The 17,450-nt window shown below is 45.1% G+C and overlaps 1 protein-coding gene across 5 annotated transcripts in view; it reads right to left on the bottom strand.

Moving 5' to 3' along the window:
* Positions 1-2,289: 2,289 nt before the first annotated feature.
* The window catches only part of Pax6 (paired box 6), a 28,766-nt gene continuing 13,605 nt past the window's right edge, over positions 2,290-17,450 (bottom strand). For 4 of the 5 annotated variants that reach the window (XM_085834597.1, XM_085834595.1, XM_085834596.1 and 1 more), the window contains 10 exons: positions 15,798-15,928; positions 14,966-15,007; positions 14,656-14,871; positions 13,814-13,979; positions 8,059-8,217; positions 7,502-7,584; positions 7,158-7,308; positions 6,925-7,040; positions 4,330-4,480; positions 2,290-3,573 (listed from right to left, as the gene is read on the bottom strand). In XM_085834597.1, the coding sequence (XP_085690723.1) occupies positions 3,488-3,573; positions 4,330-4,480; positions 6,925-7,040; positions 7,158-7,308; positions 7,502-7,584; positions 8,059-8,217; positions 13,814-13,979; positions 14,656-14,871; positions 14,966-15,007; positions 15,798-15,928 (1,301 nt within the window). In that variant the 3' untranslated portion in view covers positions 2,290-3,487. The remainder of the gene's footprint in view (positions 3,574-4,329; positions 4,481-6,924; positions 7,041-7,157; positions 7,309-7,501; positions 7,585-8,058; positions 8,218-13,813; positions 13,980-14,655; positions 14,872-14,965; positions 15,008-15,797; positions 15,929-17,450) is intronic. The other variant, XM_021183256.3, reaches the window with a different exon arrangement.

A 17,450-nucleotide genomic window follows, 5' to 3' on the forward strand; every position in this document is an offset into this window, starting at 1 on the left:
ACTAAAAACTAGAATAATGTGTATTTGGCATCAGTTAACCAAACATAGAAACAAAAAGATCTTCTGGATAACATTAAGGCCCAGAGCACAAAGAATAAAAATGCTCGGTGCCTTCTGTGATGGCAGTCATTCACAGGACAAGGCTGAACACTAACGCTCTAGACGGAGTTCTCAGAAGCCTACCTAGGATGTTTCCTTTAAGTAGAAAGAGGAGATGATGTGAGCAGTGTGGAGAAGCCAGTTGCTCACCAGATAAAAGTCGTTTCGAGGTATAGCTTTGGAGGAGAGGAAATCCTCAGAATTTCATAACAGCACATGGCAAAATTATTTTCACCTAGAGGCAGCATTCTCAACCTATAAGTCATGACCTCTTAAAGTCGAACAAGCCTTTCACAGGGGTCGTTCCTGCATATCAGATGTTTGCATTACAGTTCATAATAGTAGCAAGATTGCAGTTATGAAGTAGCAATGCGATAATTTTATGATTGGGGTCACCCCAACATGAGGAACTCTATTAAAGGGTCACAGCATTGGGAAAGCTGACAGACCACTGTCCTAGAGTGATTCACCTGTAATTCTGTTCACCCAATGCCTCTAAGTCAGTGATAAAATGTAATCTGTATGCACCAAGATGTCATAAAATTTGGTCTTTGTCCTGGAAAATGACCCTATTGACAAATCTATAAATATACCTGTCAGCAAACAAACAAATGAAAATGACCACTGGGAGTCAGAACTCCCAGATCCTGGGATGACAGCCTGGGATGTGGGAAGAAGGCAAGGCTGCTTGCTGTCCTCATCTTGCTGAACCAGAGACTCCCACATCTGAGCTTCCTTCCTTTGGGATATACCAGACTGTCCCACTGCACTCTGGCAGCCTGGACCTGCTGATGACTTGTATATGTCTCAGACTGCACACATCCATACCCTCAGCTTTCATGTCACTCCCAGGTCTTGCACCCAGAATGCCCTGTGCCTTTCTGTCTGTGTGCTCTACTCAGCAGGGCCATGGGCCAGCACAGGATGCCTGACACCAGCCCAAATCACAGCCAGTTGAAAACTGCTCTCTCTTTTTCAAGGAATAAGTAAACCAGCCAGCAGAGGCTACAACACAGCTCTTCTCTGACAGTTCCCTCAACACTTGTCCCTCAGGGAACGGGAGGCTGCAAAATGTCAGGAGGTGGAAGTGTCTGCAAGGGTGATTGTACCAACAGAGGATACGTGCCAGCAGGCAGTGTGGGCTGACATGGACGACAACTGTGCATGCATGCACACACACACACACACACACACACACGGGCATATGCACACACACACTGCAATCCAGTTAGGATGCCATCTCCAGACATGAAGCAACTCCACTAGAATAAAATGGATCTCGATGATCTGTTCAGAAGTACCACATAGATGTCGAACTGCAAGGTTATGTTGAAATCCTCCAATCAATTTATTTCTGATCATTTGCCTTTGGCGATTTACAAAACCAAAAATCCTCAGAGTTGGGAGTCAGTGAAATGTCTTCCCCCTAGGACGAGTCTCCTTGTATTTTTAATCTAGGTGGCTAGGACCCCAGAGTTTCTCTCTCTCTCTCTCAAGCTTGCTAAAGAAAATGTGTCTATTTGACTTAAGTGTTGCACAGAACAGACAGAAAATAGCAGGCAGGCCTTTTTCTAACCAACAAAGGCTTCCTTTTTTTTCACTCCATTGCTTGGGCTCAGGCACTCCTGCCCTGCATGCTGCCACTTTAAACATGATCAGATCTGTGCTTCTTCGCAAATAACAACTGACCAACAATGGGCCCTGCTTCATAGATTTGGGGATGTTTGGCTTAAGCTGCCAATGACTGAAGGCCTTTAACTCCCACCGGCCAGTCACAGTCTGCTTTGTTGTTGTCTCTTAGTGTGTCTGTGCTCATTATTCCTTGACATGCAACATCCCCCTCCACCCTCCAACCATCCACCACAGCACCGAAAGCAAGACACAAATGGGAACAGCTGGAGGGGTTCAATGGGAACCGATGCCTCTTATGCAAAGAGGCGGGAGACAGGACAGCAAGAGGGGTTATCTGAGATTGGCAACAGCTTTCAGAGGATCTTGTTTAAGAACTCAACCTTTGAATATGACTGTAGTGGAATTATTGTGGGGATTGGTTGCCCAGGTTGAAAATGCCAGCTCTAATTCAAAACAATTCCTAGTGAATCCCTTGTTGCATATTTTTAATTACTTCTACACTTTGAGCTTTAAAATCAAATAAATATATAAATTTGAAATATTACCATTTTCTGTACACATTGTGGGATGCAGATCTACATACAGCTGTGTTTTGTTTTAGGTTTTTTTACAATACATTACCAACTCCTGATACCTGTAAAAATTATTTCTTTGAGGACCATCAGGTTGTAAAATGGAGTATATGAAAGTAACCATTGATTTAGGACATTAACCTAATGTGGGAACAAAATTTGTAACACCACACTATAAGGTTAAAAAGAAAATAGTGTAATAAAGAAAATACAAAGGCTTTGGCATGGTTTTTTTTTTACAATCAACAATGGTTAATTTTGATATGTATTTGTGAACAACTGCAAAACACTTAGGTTTAAAACTCTTGCAAGCACTTTTAATTGATTAGGAATGAATTCTAGATGCACAAAATGATTGGACTGTGAACAGTAATACAGCTATATCTAAGAACAATTAACTTTTGCTGGCCAAGAAAGAAACAAATGATTGCATGAAAATGTGTATAAAACATCTATAGAGTATTGTCAAATATAAATGAAATTAACTTTATTATAGAAATCATTCTGAGGATTTCTAGGGAAGACAAATACTTACATTTTGACATAAAACAAATTGGATTATATCGAAGACACACTCTACCTTTTAGCTATCAACTTCTCCTTAAATTCATATCTTACCCTTTTTTGCACATAAACTTCATCTGTTAACAACCTTTGGAAAACCAACAGATAGTTTTTACATATATCTAGTGTGTGTTGTCCCAGGTTCAATTATATGCAAAGGAATGATACAAACTTGGAACATCGGTCCATAAACTATGAACAGATGGGGAGAAGTATTTGATATATCTTGATAAAACTCTTAAATCCATGGCAAATCTTGTCGATCATGGTTTCCTTTAAACAACCACATGAGCCAACACAGATCCACGATCTGACAGCCTGTGTTGTTCTTTTCTTCATTATAACATACCAATGCCCATTTACAAATAATACACCAAAATGAATAAAAGTTTGGATACCAAAATGAAGATTTGTTCCAACTGATACCGTGCCTTCTGTATGCAAAGGTCCTTGGTTCTAGTCCATTCCCGGGCTCCAGTTCAGGACACAGTTACAAAGTGAAGTGCTTCTAACAGCCATTTCTCTTTCTTTCCTGAATACCCAACTGCTGTGTCCACATAGTCATTGGCGGAGTGAACACAATTTCCTCTCTCGATCACACTCTCTCTCTCCTTCTCTCTTTACTGTAATCGAGGCCAGTACTGAGACATGTCAGGTTCACTTCCGGGAACTTGGACGGGAACTGACACTCCAGGTGAAATGAGTCCTATAAATGAATACAATAACAGCTGCATAGGTACATTCTACAGTAGAACACGGCACCGACACACAGACTTTCTAAAATTCAAACACCAGCCGCATAGGTAGATTCTACGATAGAACACAGCATGAACACACAGACCTTCTAAAAATTCCTAACACTTCATAATACAGTTTTTACTTTATAAAAAAAAAAGAAAGAAAACTTTCAACTATTAGAAAGAAAAGCAGACCTTTTGAAACTAGAGGCTATGTTTGCACGTACCTCATGATACCCAATGTTTGGAAGTTTCTTAGTACAACCATCTCTGGAAGACTAACATGCTACATCCTCAGAAGCCAAAATGGGGCTGGGTGGGAAAAGCAGACCTAACATCTACACTCCTCAGCTGGCATCAAGAAGCTAGAAGATGTGAAAGTCGTCTAAAGAGTACTCATCACATCAAAGTTCAGTGGAGCCTCGCTGTCCAGCTCTGACTGAGATATCATCTGAAAACGTGATTTGGGTTCTTGTCTTCATACTCTATTTCTGTGATTACGTTCACCATAAGTGATGACTTGTCTAGATGCTGTCAACGCGCTAACTTAACTGAATTTCCCTAGTCAGTCTGTTTGCTTTCAAGACAAGAGTAGTAAAATATTCAACACACTCCTTTAATGCAAGGTCAGAAGTTTCTCTTCAAGTCAATAGGAAACACAGTGTGAAAGATCAGCTGGCCAAAGAGGCCCAGTAGATGCCTCTGCACAGCTGCAGAGAGCTCACCTGTTGAAGTGGTCCCCGAGGTGCCCATGGGCTGACTGTTCATGTGTGTTTGCATGTGCGGAGGGGTGTAGGTATCATAACTCCGCCCATTCACTGAAGGGCTGGTGGGCAGCATGCACGAGTACGAGGAGGTCTGACTGGGGACTGGGGGCTGCCAGAAGAAAGAAAAGCCTGTGATTACTGGAACCACCAGACAACTACATCCCAGGCTACCCTCTTCTCCAGGGCTTGCCAGCACACTTGGTCATTACTGGTGTCTCTTTGGAATGTCCTAGAATTCATTGGCCACCACCAGAGCATGCTGTGTATTACATTTCTGAAACACAGTAAACGCAAACAAACGTCCAGTTTTGGCAGTCTGTGCTGACTTTTACCTCTGCTAGAGTTACGATCATGAAAGACATCCTCCCTCTGCAAACTTGGATCTATTGGGGAATGCTATGATCACCAAATCCCATAGCTCAAGAGAGCAATAGGAGGACTCTCTGGAACGTTTAATGGAGGGACCTTGGGAACAGTTCAGTGCTGGACTTGAAGGATTAGAGAAATAATAATAATAATAATAATAAACCGCACAACCATAATGACGTCACATTGAAGAGGTTAGAAATGTCACGAATATAACTTAAACACAACCTGAGAATTAACTGTGACTTCCTAACTGACCCCAAACCCCTGCTTGAGTCTCATCCATAAAATTGTATTGCTATCTTCAAAGTATTCAAAACAGAAATGTTGGGGAGATGAATGTCTCTCATAACTAAACAAGAAATATGCAGAGCCAGGAGAGAGCTCCCTCATGGAAGCTCTCAAGGTTACTTGAGGTCAAAAGCCTCAGGAGGTGGATCAATAGAAACAGAGGGTCAGCAATAGCTGTTCTGCTCTGAAAATTCTTGACATCCTCAAACCTCCCTTCACAAAAACTGACAGCCACCGAGGAAGGTCCAGTAGGAGATACCCATTCTTTGCAAGACAGAGAGGATCTTGGTCAACAGGAAGAAGCAATTGACAGAGAAACTACCCCTCCCCATTCCAGAACCTACAAAGGAGTTCTCTCTGAACAATAAAATCACACATTGTTTCTATTTTCTTTGTTCAATGATGCTATTTACTTTTGTGACTGTATAATCTGTGTAATTTTTAAAGTCAATGTTTAAAATAAGTCACCCCAACCTATTTCTTTAGAAATGGAAGCAAGCTTAATATAATCCCTCATCTATTTAATTATTTCTGGTTTTTTTTTTTTTTTTTTTTACCATGTGCACATTATGTCACCCTCATAGAAACCTAGAAGTTGCTACAGTATATAGCAACAAAAGTGCACAAGCTACTCTATGGCCTCATTAAAGTCTGATGATGACTGCTCGTGTCAAGTTCAAAAAGGCAAACAGGCCTAAAGGGCCCTGCCAGAACTTCAGCTTGCATTTGCTTCTAATTCCTGCAATCACTTCCTCTAGGCAAACTGACTTCTGGGAAATTCCAAAATAGTTGTAGCCATACCAACTTAATGGGCTGCTGGCCCCTTCATTTACATCAATTGCACTATGTCCAATAAAAAACAGATGCCATAGAAATGAAGCAGGTGAATACGTCCTCTGGAACTGCTTATCCAGTTCTAGGCCTGAAGATTGAGAGACTTTATTTTGCTGTTATTTGAATTCCAAGCCTGGCAAAAGATGTTCAGTGCAGGCTAAGTAATCTGTATAAAACCCTCAGAACTGCTTCCAGCAGGGCTCATGCTTCTAATCTTACACCAGCAGGCATATCTGATGGTCGTACAAGCAGGAACCTTAGGAATGCTGATGTTCCTAAGACATCAGAATCCTCTAAGCAACAGTGATCTAGCACATACCAGGAGTCATGCAGAACTTACACTAGGCAATGCCAGCTTGGTCCAGGACCAACCCCTAAGAACACGGGCCAGGGTATTATAGTAAGAATGCCATCCAGCTCCCTAGGCAGCAAGGGTTACCACTGACCTGTCACATCGGCTGCAGCTGACACACATTAAATTTCTAGCAAATACCTTCTATTCCATTTTTACTTTTAAACGTAGAAGGAACTAGTTTCCCTATTTTACTAAATGCATTTCACTCTCTAAAGAGGAATCTTGCTTTTCAGCCGCCCCTCCCTTTTTTCCTCTTCCTCACTAGTTTCTTAGAGGAACCAAAAAGTAATCCTCAAAATATCTGTGCTGCTTCTGCATTTATTAATACAAACCCACTAACATAAACCTAAGCTTTTTACATGCCAACATCTTACTACCTTTCATTATGCCCGAATTATTTCTACTTTGATACAAACATCCCTGGTAGCCAAAACGGACCTCACTCCCGCCCGGCATTCTCCAGCTAACATAATGATGAAAGGCACATTAACTTGACTGAACAGATCGAGTGTTTGTTTTCCAAGGGCATGAATCAATCAATCAGTCAATCAATCAGCTAAAAGAGGTTGGATTGACTGTCTCAGAGTTGACTGGTCAAGCCAATCACTGTCACAAGAAGGACTCCCAAGGGAGTAAATGCAACGAATGGGGTCTGCAAGCCTGAACCCATCCCTTGCCCTGTGCAGCAGGTGACCGTCCTCTCTTACTTGCATAGGCAGGTTGTTTGCCATGGTGAAACTGGGCATAGGTGGCAAAGCACTGTACGTGTTGGTGAGGGCGGTGTCTGTTCGGCCCAACATGGAACCTGATGTGAAGGAGGAGACTGCAGAGGAAGAGAAAAGAGACAGAGAGAGGGCAAGGTCATTCATTACAAGGCAAGAGAGAGCCAAGGGCAGGCAAGGTTAAGAACCGTTTCTTGGCAGTTGGAATTTCAAGTTACCAGGTGTGGTGGGCTGTGGGATTGGCTGGTAGACACTGGTACTGAAGCTGCTGCTGATAGGAATGTGACTAGGGGTGTTGCTGGCCTGTCTTCTCTGGTTCCTTAGTTTCTCTTCTCTTCTCCATTTGGCCCTTCGATTAGAAAACCATACCTGGAAATGCACAGAACAGGTTAGCCCTGTGCTTGCTACCACTTGGTCACAAACAAAAAGCCCTCCATCCCCACCCTTGCCCTAGGACAAGGGAGTCTTTGCAAACCTGACCACGCTTATGTCAGTGACTGGTATGCAGCCAAGGCAAAATATAAGTATCCCAATGCATAAAAACCACATGGTCCCTAGGTACCTGTATTCTTGCTTCAGGTAGATCTATTTTGGCTGCTAGTCTTTCCCGGGCAAACACATCTGGATAATGGGTCCTCTCAAACTCTGAAAGAGTGAGATGGTTTTATATATTACACCAGAACACAAAATAGTTCAGACACTGGATCAACCTAGCTTTTAACACCCAACTCCCGTCTCATCCAGCCAATCAGACAGCTTAACAATGTGCTGACTGTACTTGCAAGAACTTTCCCACCAGGAGCAAGTTTTCTTTGGAATGACATTTAGTGTCTGTCCTTATCTGTGGCCTAAGACAGTCAGACAGGTCATCATTTCCTTTGTCTGTCAGAATTGTAATATTTCAGTTTACTGGTGTGTGAAAAGAAGAGAAAAAAATGCATGTGTGCTCGCGCGCGCACGCGCCCACACACACAACACACACACACACACTGAAAAGTGGGGGTGGGGGGCTTTTCATCTTTTATGCAAAGAGCCCTGGCTAAATTTAGCCCTTTTGTGCTTTTGCTGTGGCATTTACTTTGATTTAAGGTTTCTCTGCTTTGGAAATTTCCCAGTCACCTTTCTCCAGAGCCTCAATCTGCTCTTGGGTAAAAGATGTTCTATTTCTTTGCAGCTTCCGCTTCAGCTGAAGTCGCATCTGAGCTTCATCCGAGTCTTCTCCGTTAGAACTGATGGAGTTGGTGTTCTCTCCCCCTCCTTCCTGTTGCTGGCAGCCATCTGCAACAAAAAGAATAGGACAATAAGAGAAATCGGAATGGCATGGGGGGCTTCTAACTCGGTACAGTTAGAAACTCTGAGGACTGGGTAATCTGCTTCTCCACAAAGCCTTCCTAAGTTAGTCAGACATTAGCCTTCTTTGAATGACACCGTTACCAGAGTCACATTTCCTCTGTTTTCATTTAGATGAGACCTGACAGTGCTCTCACAAGGTCTCTTTGAATGACAAAGCAAGCCAAAAAGTTTCCTGGCAAAATGATCTTTTTCTCTGACTCCTCATCCAATTCCCTTGCCCTACAGAAAGTATTTACCTATGGCTGTGTTGGGAAAATAGAGTGATGTGCACGATTTCAGCTGATCTATAATCAGTAATTCCTATCTAATCAATTAGATGTTGATAGGTTTGTAGAAAATGCTATTAAGAAACCAAACCAAGCTTGTAATCTTTTTAAAAAAATATTTATCTAGTTTTTATTTGAATTCTGCACAGTCAATTTCATTTTAAAGGTTGTGAATTTAGAAGTGCTTGCATTGTTCTGCAGTTTTATTCAACCATTGTGTGAGTGTGTTTCGCCTTGACACCTATTACGAGCACAGCTGTAATTATATCATCACCAAGAACAGGCTATAATTGCTGAAAATGGAATTTTATATTTAGATAAAAGGACTGTCCATTCTTTGTAATGTGTTGCACCAGAGAAAAGTAAGATTTCTTTTAAATTTTTAACGTGTAATTTTAAAAGAGAGACGGCGGAGAGTTCACTAACTAGCTAAATATGCTAAGCTGCAGCTGAGTCCTTGGCATATCATTTAAGTGGTACATTTTTAATTAGGGCATTTCCACCACTTTTAATGTAATTTCTATCATTAAACAGGGAAAGTTTCATTGTTTTCCTTTGCGCTTGGTGAAGAGCTGTGCACTTGGGCTAACCGGCTCTGCCGTGCACCTTGCGGGCAAGGCGGCAGCCTGTGGGAAGGAAAGGACTCAGGTCTTGGCTGGGCTTCCCAGGGCACTGCAGGCTGTCTTGGGTCCTAAGGCCTGTGGCCCCCACGGGATACCAACAGGAACTGTTCTCTCCGGATCCTAGAAACTTGGCCAGTTTGGGGGGAGGGGGCGCCAGGCCTCTGTGGGAATCGACTTGGCCAGGAATATCATTTATAACCAGGAGACAATAGGCCGCGCCTTCAAAGCGTTCAGGGAATTGTGACAGGATCTAGTGGGATCTTTTCAGGAACTTTGAAATGTTTTAAAACCCCAACTTTCTCCCCCATTTAAACAGGCGGATTCATCGGCACTGGCCACCATATGGGCCCTTGGAGATCTATTGAGATGACCACCAACACTTGAATAGCGAAGGGCTGCTTTTCAGCACCACACAATGCCCCGCGAGTAAGGGAAACTATTAAACTCCTGGGGCAGGAGCGTTGGCAAACTTTCGTGGGCAGAATTTTGAGGCCACAATAAGCACGGACAACAAAAGGATTCTCTTGAGGCGTGCAGCGGGCCACATTGTGTTACAAGAAGCCCAGTCAACAGACTTTTCAGCGAAGTGTGTTAACCCCTCTGCACTGCTATCATTAATCACTGTCCGGAGAGCGGGCGCCTCGGTGCTATTTAGGGCGCTTGGCTGGGGGGGGGGGAGGTGGATGGGGGGCCAGGGCAGGGGGTGGAGGGAAGTGGGGAGGGTGGATGGGGACCAGAGCTGGGACTGAGGGGAGGCAAAAGGAGAGAAGCTAAAGAGGAAGAATGGTGTGGGGGAGGGGCGGAGAAAGATGGAGGGCTCCAAAGAGATGGTGGTCAAAAAGGATAAGAAGGGACAGAGGGGAAATGTAGAGGAAAAAGAGACTGGAGAGTCGACAGAGATGGGAGAAAACCACGAAAAGGAAGAGGAGGAGGGAGCGTGTATTGGTAAACAAGCCGCAGGCATCTTGCCCTACTTCAGATGAGTGGGGGAGGGGAGGGTCGCCTGCCGAAGGAGACGCGCCGAACTCACGTGTAGGGGCACAAGTGGCTGTACTAATTTGCTGCCCCAGGTCTCTTGAGGACTCTTCAAAGTGGTACCCCCATCCAGGGGGGAAAATGATGAGAGCCTGTTCCATTTCCCTTTTATTGTCGGATTCGGTGAAGGAGGATACATTTTTGTCGTCCCCCCCCACCCCCCCGTTGGAACTACTAAAAAGTCCATCGGTTACTGCTTTTGGAAACACAATCCTGCCTGGTCACTTATGCCTCCACCCAAAAGAAAAGCCCCACCCCTGTCCCTTCTCTAGCATGTTAGATCTTGTCAATTAAACAAAGCTGGGGGTCTCCCTCTGAAGGCGCCAAGCACATAGCGTTTCTCTATTCTCATCTGCTTCTTGGACATCCTCTTCATTTTAAAGCATGGAGGTTATATTGACAGTCCTCCACGCTCAGGCACTACTTATAGACTAGCACGTGCTGGTTACATAAGCCTAGGGTTTGCGCTACCTTGAAAAATGATATTTAGGGAGGAAATAAAAAGTCTAGAGGAGCAGGAAAATGGCATTTAAACCCTGTTTTGCTGCTTCTTTTTAAAAGTGGAGTTAGAGAACGCTACGGGATTCACCGCCGCCCGCTGCCCGCCGCCACCGCCTCTTAACCAGCCCAGAAAGCAATGCTGAAAATGTGTTCACTACTTTAAAAGTAGCAAGTGTTTGCAGCCAGGTGACTGAGTGCTCACTTAGATAGAGCTGGAGGGTTTTTTGCTCCCTCCCCCAACCCCACCCCTGCCTTTGGTGGCTTTACCTTCCACCCTTAAATCTTTTAAGAAACTAAAAATAGAAGTTAGAGTTTTCTAATTCCCCCACACGATAAACTTAAGTGGCAGACAATTAAGATATCTCCTTTAAAAGGCGTCCCCTCCTAGCAGCGCAAAGAAGGGACCTTCAATGGGCGCCGTGCACCTCCCAGGCTAATCCCAGAGAAGAGTGAAAGCGCCTCCCATTATCCCAGCCCCAGGACCATCTGACGCAGGGGATAGGATTTGTTTCCTGGAAGAAGAAGAGGAGAGAGAGAAAGAGAGAGGGAGAGGCGGGGAAACAGAAAAGAAAAAAAGAAAAAAAAAAGACGCTGGGAAATAAAATCATTCCTTAGTTTCTTAGTGTCTTAATCAGTGAGGCGGAAAACAAGCAAGAAAAGATAGCAACGCGGTTGCGGAACCTTTTCAGCTCCGGAGCGCGGATCAAAACATTGAAGCATCTGTTGAAAGGAGGCTGACTAAATCCTATAGAGGGCCTGGGTATTATGGGGGTTGGGGCGAGGGAAGGAGATGAGAAAAAGTGTCTTCGTGATCCCTAAAACCACCAAATCGCTGGAGAATTGGGGCTGGAATAGAGTCGTCTCCTTATTGTCAGCCCACGTCGTCAGGATTTTATTCACCGCCGCGTGGCGTAGATCAGATGGAAACCATATTTGTCTCCCTCAGAGACCTAACCTTTCCTTATGCTTCTGGAAATGGACTCTTTACAACCCCAGATCAGCCACTTGGGCTGGAAAGGAGGCCAGGGAGGGAGGGAGACCCTCTTAGCACCAAAGGGCCAGAGGAATCTCCAGGAATTTAAGCCTGGAAAGCTGACACCACAGACCCCCGAAGTCCCCACGCCCAAGAGCCACGCTTCCTCCCCACGCTGGAGGCGGAGCAGAGAGCCTGGGGGGAATGCACTTAGGTGGGGGTAAACAAGGTGGGTGGGTGGGACATTCAAGAAGTGTATGACCCAGCACACTCTAGTATCTAGCTGCCTTGAATTAAAAGTCCCTGAACTAGCGCCACCTCTCGCCCCCAGCGGCCACCACCAGGCCTTTCCCTTTTAGTCTCTAGTTCTCCAGCTCTCCAGGAGGAAAACCTGCCCTAAGCAGGGAACACTTCCTCTAGCGGAAGTTATTGCCCTGGACTTTAGTCTTGGCACCCAGAGACAGGAAGAGGGTGTTCATTCCCTGGTCTCCATGCAGACCTGAGCCCCAAACGCCAGGGAACACAGGAGTGGAGGGCTTCTGGACTCAGCCCTCCTAGATCTGAGCTTCTGGGCCCATTGCCCACAACCGAGACACCTTCGATCAAGTGGGCGGGGAAGGGCTTAGCAGAACTTCAGAGTGCTGGGGGTGGAGAGTGGATGGTCACCAGTTGAGGTTCTAGCTTCTCTGGGGTGTGTTCTTTGGGAATGCATGGAGGAGTCAAACCTCAGGCCCTGTGTGATTGGTTATATCTTTTCCTAGTAGACACCGGAGACTCCTGGACCTGTGAGCACTCTGAGTTCCAACTCAAAGCTGCAGGTTCGAGGTCACCTGAGCTGGGGCGAGGTGTCACCCAAGGGAGCCCGGGCCTGCACATCAGAAGCCTGCACTGACCAAGTGCGGCGGCGGTGCTCGGAAACCAGAAAGGAGCACTTTTCTCCCTACCGTCCCAGTGTCCGTCCTATATTGTTTTCTGCTCTTAAAACTGACATGTCTAATTGGCAATTGGTGCCGAATCGTGTCCAGGGGTCTCTTGTGGAACATTTCTACAGCTGTCTCCTTCAGCTAGACGCTTATTCATGTCGCCTTAATGAGAAACAAAACGTTCTCTAATGAGCAATTACAGAGCGACAGGATTGTTCCCATAACAAATTCTTGCAAGTGACAGAAGCATCCTTTGTACCAGATATTTCGCATACTGTTACCGATTTTCCCTTCTCTAACCCGGCTCTGTGGAGGCGCCCTGCACGCGGGGCCGGTCTAAGAGCTCACTGATTCACAGCAGCCCCTTCGCCATCCCTGGGCAGCCCCTGGCCCTATGCCCCCAGGCTCGGTGGTGCTCCGGGGGAGTGAGACTCCTCGTCCCATTATCCCCGCATATTATCTCCTTGTCACAAAGACAACAAATACCGATTAATCTTCGAAGTAAACTGTTTCCTATTCTTGACCAAGTTACCTCGGTGTGAGTGGGAAGGGGAGAGAGCCAACCCACTCGCTCCTCTTCCTGCACCCTTCTCACAGATCCTGGGAAAGGAAAACATAGTTCCTATCTGCCCCCTGGCCCCAGAACCTCTTCTCTTAGCCTCAGCCCAGTACTTGGTTTCCCTACCCCACTTCTAACCAGTTGCCACCACTGAGAATAAGAACTGGAACTGGGGGGGGGGGGGAGTACGTGGGTTAAAGTTGGGGGAGGGAACTATCACTGGAAGTCTTCAAACTGGCCATGCACATGGGGGTAGGGGGTCCGCCTTCTCCTACCACCTTACTCAAAGTTACATAATTGTCAATTATTTCAAAAGCAAATAATACAATTATATTTACCTTGCAGTCTCTCGGTGTGTTAACTTGTCTCAGTTGTACTGCAAGTGCGCTCTACTGCATTATAATGTCAATTTTGAATAAGGCACCACTAGGTTCGACCTTACACATGCACAACCTCCTAACCAATTCATACAACCCTTGACATACATAATTCTTACAGTCACCAAGATGGTTTCACAAACACCAATTAAAAAGTGAGGTTGGGGTATCAAAGCCTTCCAGGATCATACCCTCTTTAATCTCCAAGGCACTGGAAGCCCAGAGGAGTAAAACACTTCAGGAAGGTGACTGCTTGAGTTTTACCTTGTGTGGGTTGCCCTGGTACTGAAGTCCCAGGATACCAACCAGGGCGGGTGCCCCAGCTTCCGGTCTGCCCGTTCAACATCCTTAGTTTATCATACATGCCGTCTGCGCCCATCTGTTGCTTTTCGCTAGCCAGGTTGCGAAGAACTCTGTTTATTGATGACACCTGCAAATCAAACCAAATGGTAGTGTCTCTGAAAGACATAGTCACCCCATCTTAGGTCCCCATCTCAGCTCTCCCAAGTTTTAAAGAATGACCCCACTACACATACAAAAGCTCCCAGCCATCCTGGAACAGTCTGTGGATTTTTAACCTACTTTGTGGAAAGAATGGCAGCTATCATTTTGTTCCTGGAAATGAAGTTGGGTAAAAAGGAGGAAGCAGTCCTTCACCTCTGTAGATATCACTAATAACAGCTCACTGGGCTGCTCCGCTTTGACCAAAGACTCGGTGATAAAAGACTTACTTTAGAGATCTACTTTATCGGAGAGCAGAAATGGATGCATGTTGCCTGAAAGAAGCTTCAGGAAAATGCTTTGAGGGGAATTTAGAATCTGGTTTTCATTTTCATTTCCCAGTGCCTTTCCCTAGTTCCTTTGACTCCTGGTTTGTGGTATCCAAATGAAGGGAACTACTCCTCACACTTCAACCCCATTTTCCAGATGGTCAAAAAGTCAAAGCCCACCTCTCCATACCCCCAGGTACCCTGGAGACCCGTGCAAATCAGGGAAGAGAGGAAGAGAGATGGCAAGGCCTGGGGAGAGAAAAGAGCAGGAGGAGATAAAGAAGTGCCAGAGATGGGACTTGGGGCAAGGAGGACAGATGTTCACAATAAACTTACACTGGGTATGTTATCGTTGGTACAGACACCCTCGGATAATAATCTGTCTCGGATTTCCCAAGCAAAGATGGACGGGCACTCCCGTTTATACTGGGCTATTTTGCTTACAACTTCTGGAGTCGCCACTCTTGGCTTACTCCCTCCGATTGCCCTGGGTCTGATGGAGCCAGTCTCGTAATACCTGCCCAGAATTTTACTCACACAACCGTTGGACACCTGCATTAGGGAATTGGACAGAAAACCACATTATTAATAATTTCAAGACAAAAATAAAATTGTTTAAGTATGCATTAAACAATGACAAGCTTACGTTTTCATTGTCCAGCACCTGGACTTTTGCATCTGCATGGGTCTATAACACAAAAATATACCTTCAATGGTACGAGAACTTACTGTAGAGAGCTTTTTTTTTCTTAAAAATTACATTTGTAGCCCTAAAACTACAAATAATGATGATACTTTCAAACACTTTGAATTATTTTTTTAAAAGCTTTTTTAAAAAAAACTATTTTTCTAAACACTGTGTGAAGATGCATCAAAACGAAGTCAGGTTAATTTTTTTGTGCTGACCTTGTCTAAAGTAGTATTATGTTGTGAAGAACAAAGGGAAAATAATTGAATTTTTATGATTTTTCCCTTAAATTTTTGCCCAGTTGAGCAAATGTGAGTTAGGAGGGGATAACATTTGCCTTTGAAAATCCATATACATTCTTCACAAGCACGATGGATGCAAACAATTTTCTAAAATCTGAGGTTAGCACGGGATGGGAAGAGGGGAATGAAATTATCCCAGCTTATATAACTCAGCTCATTACAGCTTATACACTGTTACCACAATGAATGTCTTTACCAAATGAAAAAAGTATATTTTTAATTCACTCACATTCTTTTTCTTACGCAGATGAATTATCTTACGTAACTGACTGAGGTTGGAAGAGACAGGGACTGTGGTGGAAGGAGAGGGGAAAGCTGGAAGGTAGGGAAGTGGTGGGGATGGAGTTGGTGAGGGTGGTGTGGTCCGTAATTAGTAGCGTTTACAGTAAGAAATGAAGAGAGGACGCTTAGAGTGGAGGGCCGCAGGACGAGGGGGCGGGGTGGGGTTGGGTAGGGAGCGGCGAGTAGGGCAGCCACGGGAGGATCACCTGCAGAATTCGGGAAATGTCGCACGGCCGGGCCCCGCTGTGAGCTAGCTCTACGATCTTCTGCCGGGTGGAGTCCGGCAGTGGCCGCCCGTTGACAAAGACACCACCAAGCTGATTCACTCCGCTGTGACCTGAGGAAAGGACGAGGAGAGGAGAGGAGAGCAGAGAAGAAGAGGAAGAAGAGGAAGAAGAGGAAGAAGAGGAAGAAGAAGAAGAAGAAGAAGAAGAAGAAGAAGAAGAAGAAGAAGAAGAGGAAGAGGAAGAGGAGGAGGAGGAGGAGGAGGAGGAGGAAGGAAGGAAAGAAAGAAAGAAAGAAAGAAAGAAAGAAAGAAAGAAAAGAAAAGAAAAGAAAGAAAAAGAGAGAAAGGAAGGGATGAAAGAAAGAAAGAAAGAAAGAAAGAAAGAAAGAAAGAAAGAAAGAAAGAAAGAAAGAAAGAAAGAAAGGAAGGAAGGAAGGAAGGAAGGAAGAAAAGACCACAATGCAACCTCAGCTCCCTGCCAACCTGTGCGAACCTCAGCAATTAGGTCCTGGTTTTAAAAAACAAAAAATAAAAAACAAAAACACCCAACAACAGAATCACCAGCCACGCAGTGTACTGGGCAGCCCAGCCTCAAATACAATTGAACCTGCCCACTGGACTGTTGTCAGACCTGGGCGAATACACAGGAACATATCCACCCAGTACCATCATCACCCCTACAGTTCCCTGAGTCTATTGCCCCCTTCATAAGCATCCCCAGCCCTTCTTGGAACCCACAAGGGGCAAAAGTCAAGCTCTTGAAGTCTTCTCCCTACATCACCTCTGAGTGTCACCACAGAGTCCACACAGAAGTCCCTGCAGTGTTGGAACAGCACTGCAAATCCCAAGTCCTGCACGGCTCTACAGAACGTTATAAAACCTTAGCATGGTGATTTAACTCTGGCAGAGGTGCACAGCACATAGCACCGTGTGTGTGTGTGTGTGTGTGTGTGTGTGTGTGTGTGTGTGTGTGGTGCGTACGCGTGTGGAATAGAAAAAAGTCAGAAAGATAAATTTGTCGCTAGAGACCCCCAATCCGTGAATCCACAGCAGGCATGGAGTTGGAAACCCCACTCACACAGTGATCTGCCTGCCCCAAGTGGTGCTCAGAAGCCTGGAGTCTTCCCACCCGCCACTACTCACTTTACTTCCGCTGCTGAACTCCGCCCTCCCCCTCAGCCAAGGACACAAATATTAAATTAACCCAAACCAGAAAAAGAAAAAGACCACATCACAGTGTCACCGGTCCTTCCTTCCACTCTTGTCTCACAACCTCGTCCCATTGTCTTGTCGTAGAGACTAGAGCGAGAGGGAAGGAGCGCGTCTATGATTTTACCCTCCTCGGAAACAACAGGAATAGAAGGAAAAAAAAAAAAAACAGTCCCCTCTTTCCACTTCCTCAGACATCTCCAACCTGCAGCCCCGTGTCTAGACAGAAGCCCTCTCAAGGAAATGTGGTTCTCAGCTCCTCTCTCGGCTCCTCTCTTCTCCTCTCTTCTCCTTGGAGCCTCCTGATAAATTGACTCCAGGAGCCTGTGCTTCTTAGCAATAAATAAGCTCCAAATATAGACGAGGGGGGAATATGATGAGCCTCTCTGACATTTGTCTTTAAAATAAAACTAGCTGCACGTCA

Source organism: Mus caroli, unplaced genomic scaffold, assembly GCF_978045245.1.
Source record: "Mus caroli unplaced genomic scaffold, Mus_caroli_1 scaffold_2, whole genome shotgun sequence".
Lineage (NCBI taxonomy): Eukaryota > Metazoa > Chordata > Mammalia > Rodentia > Muridae > Mus > Mus caroli.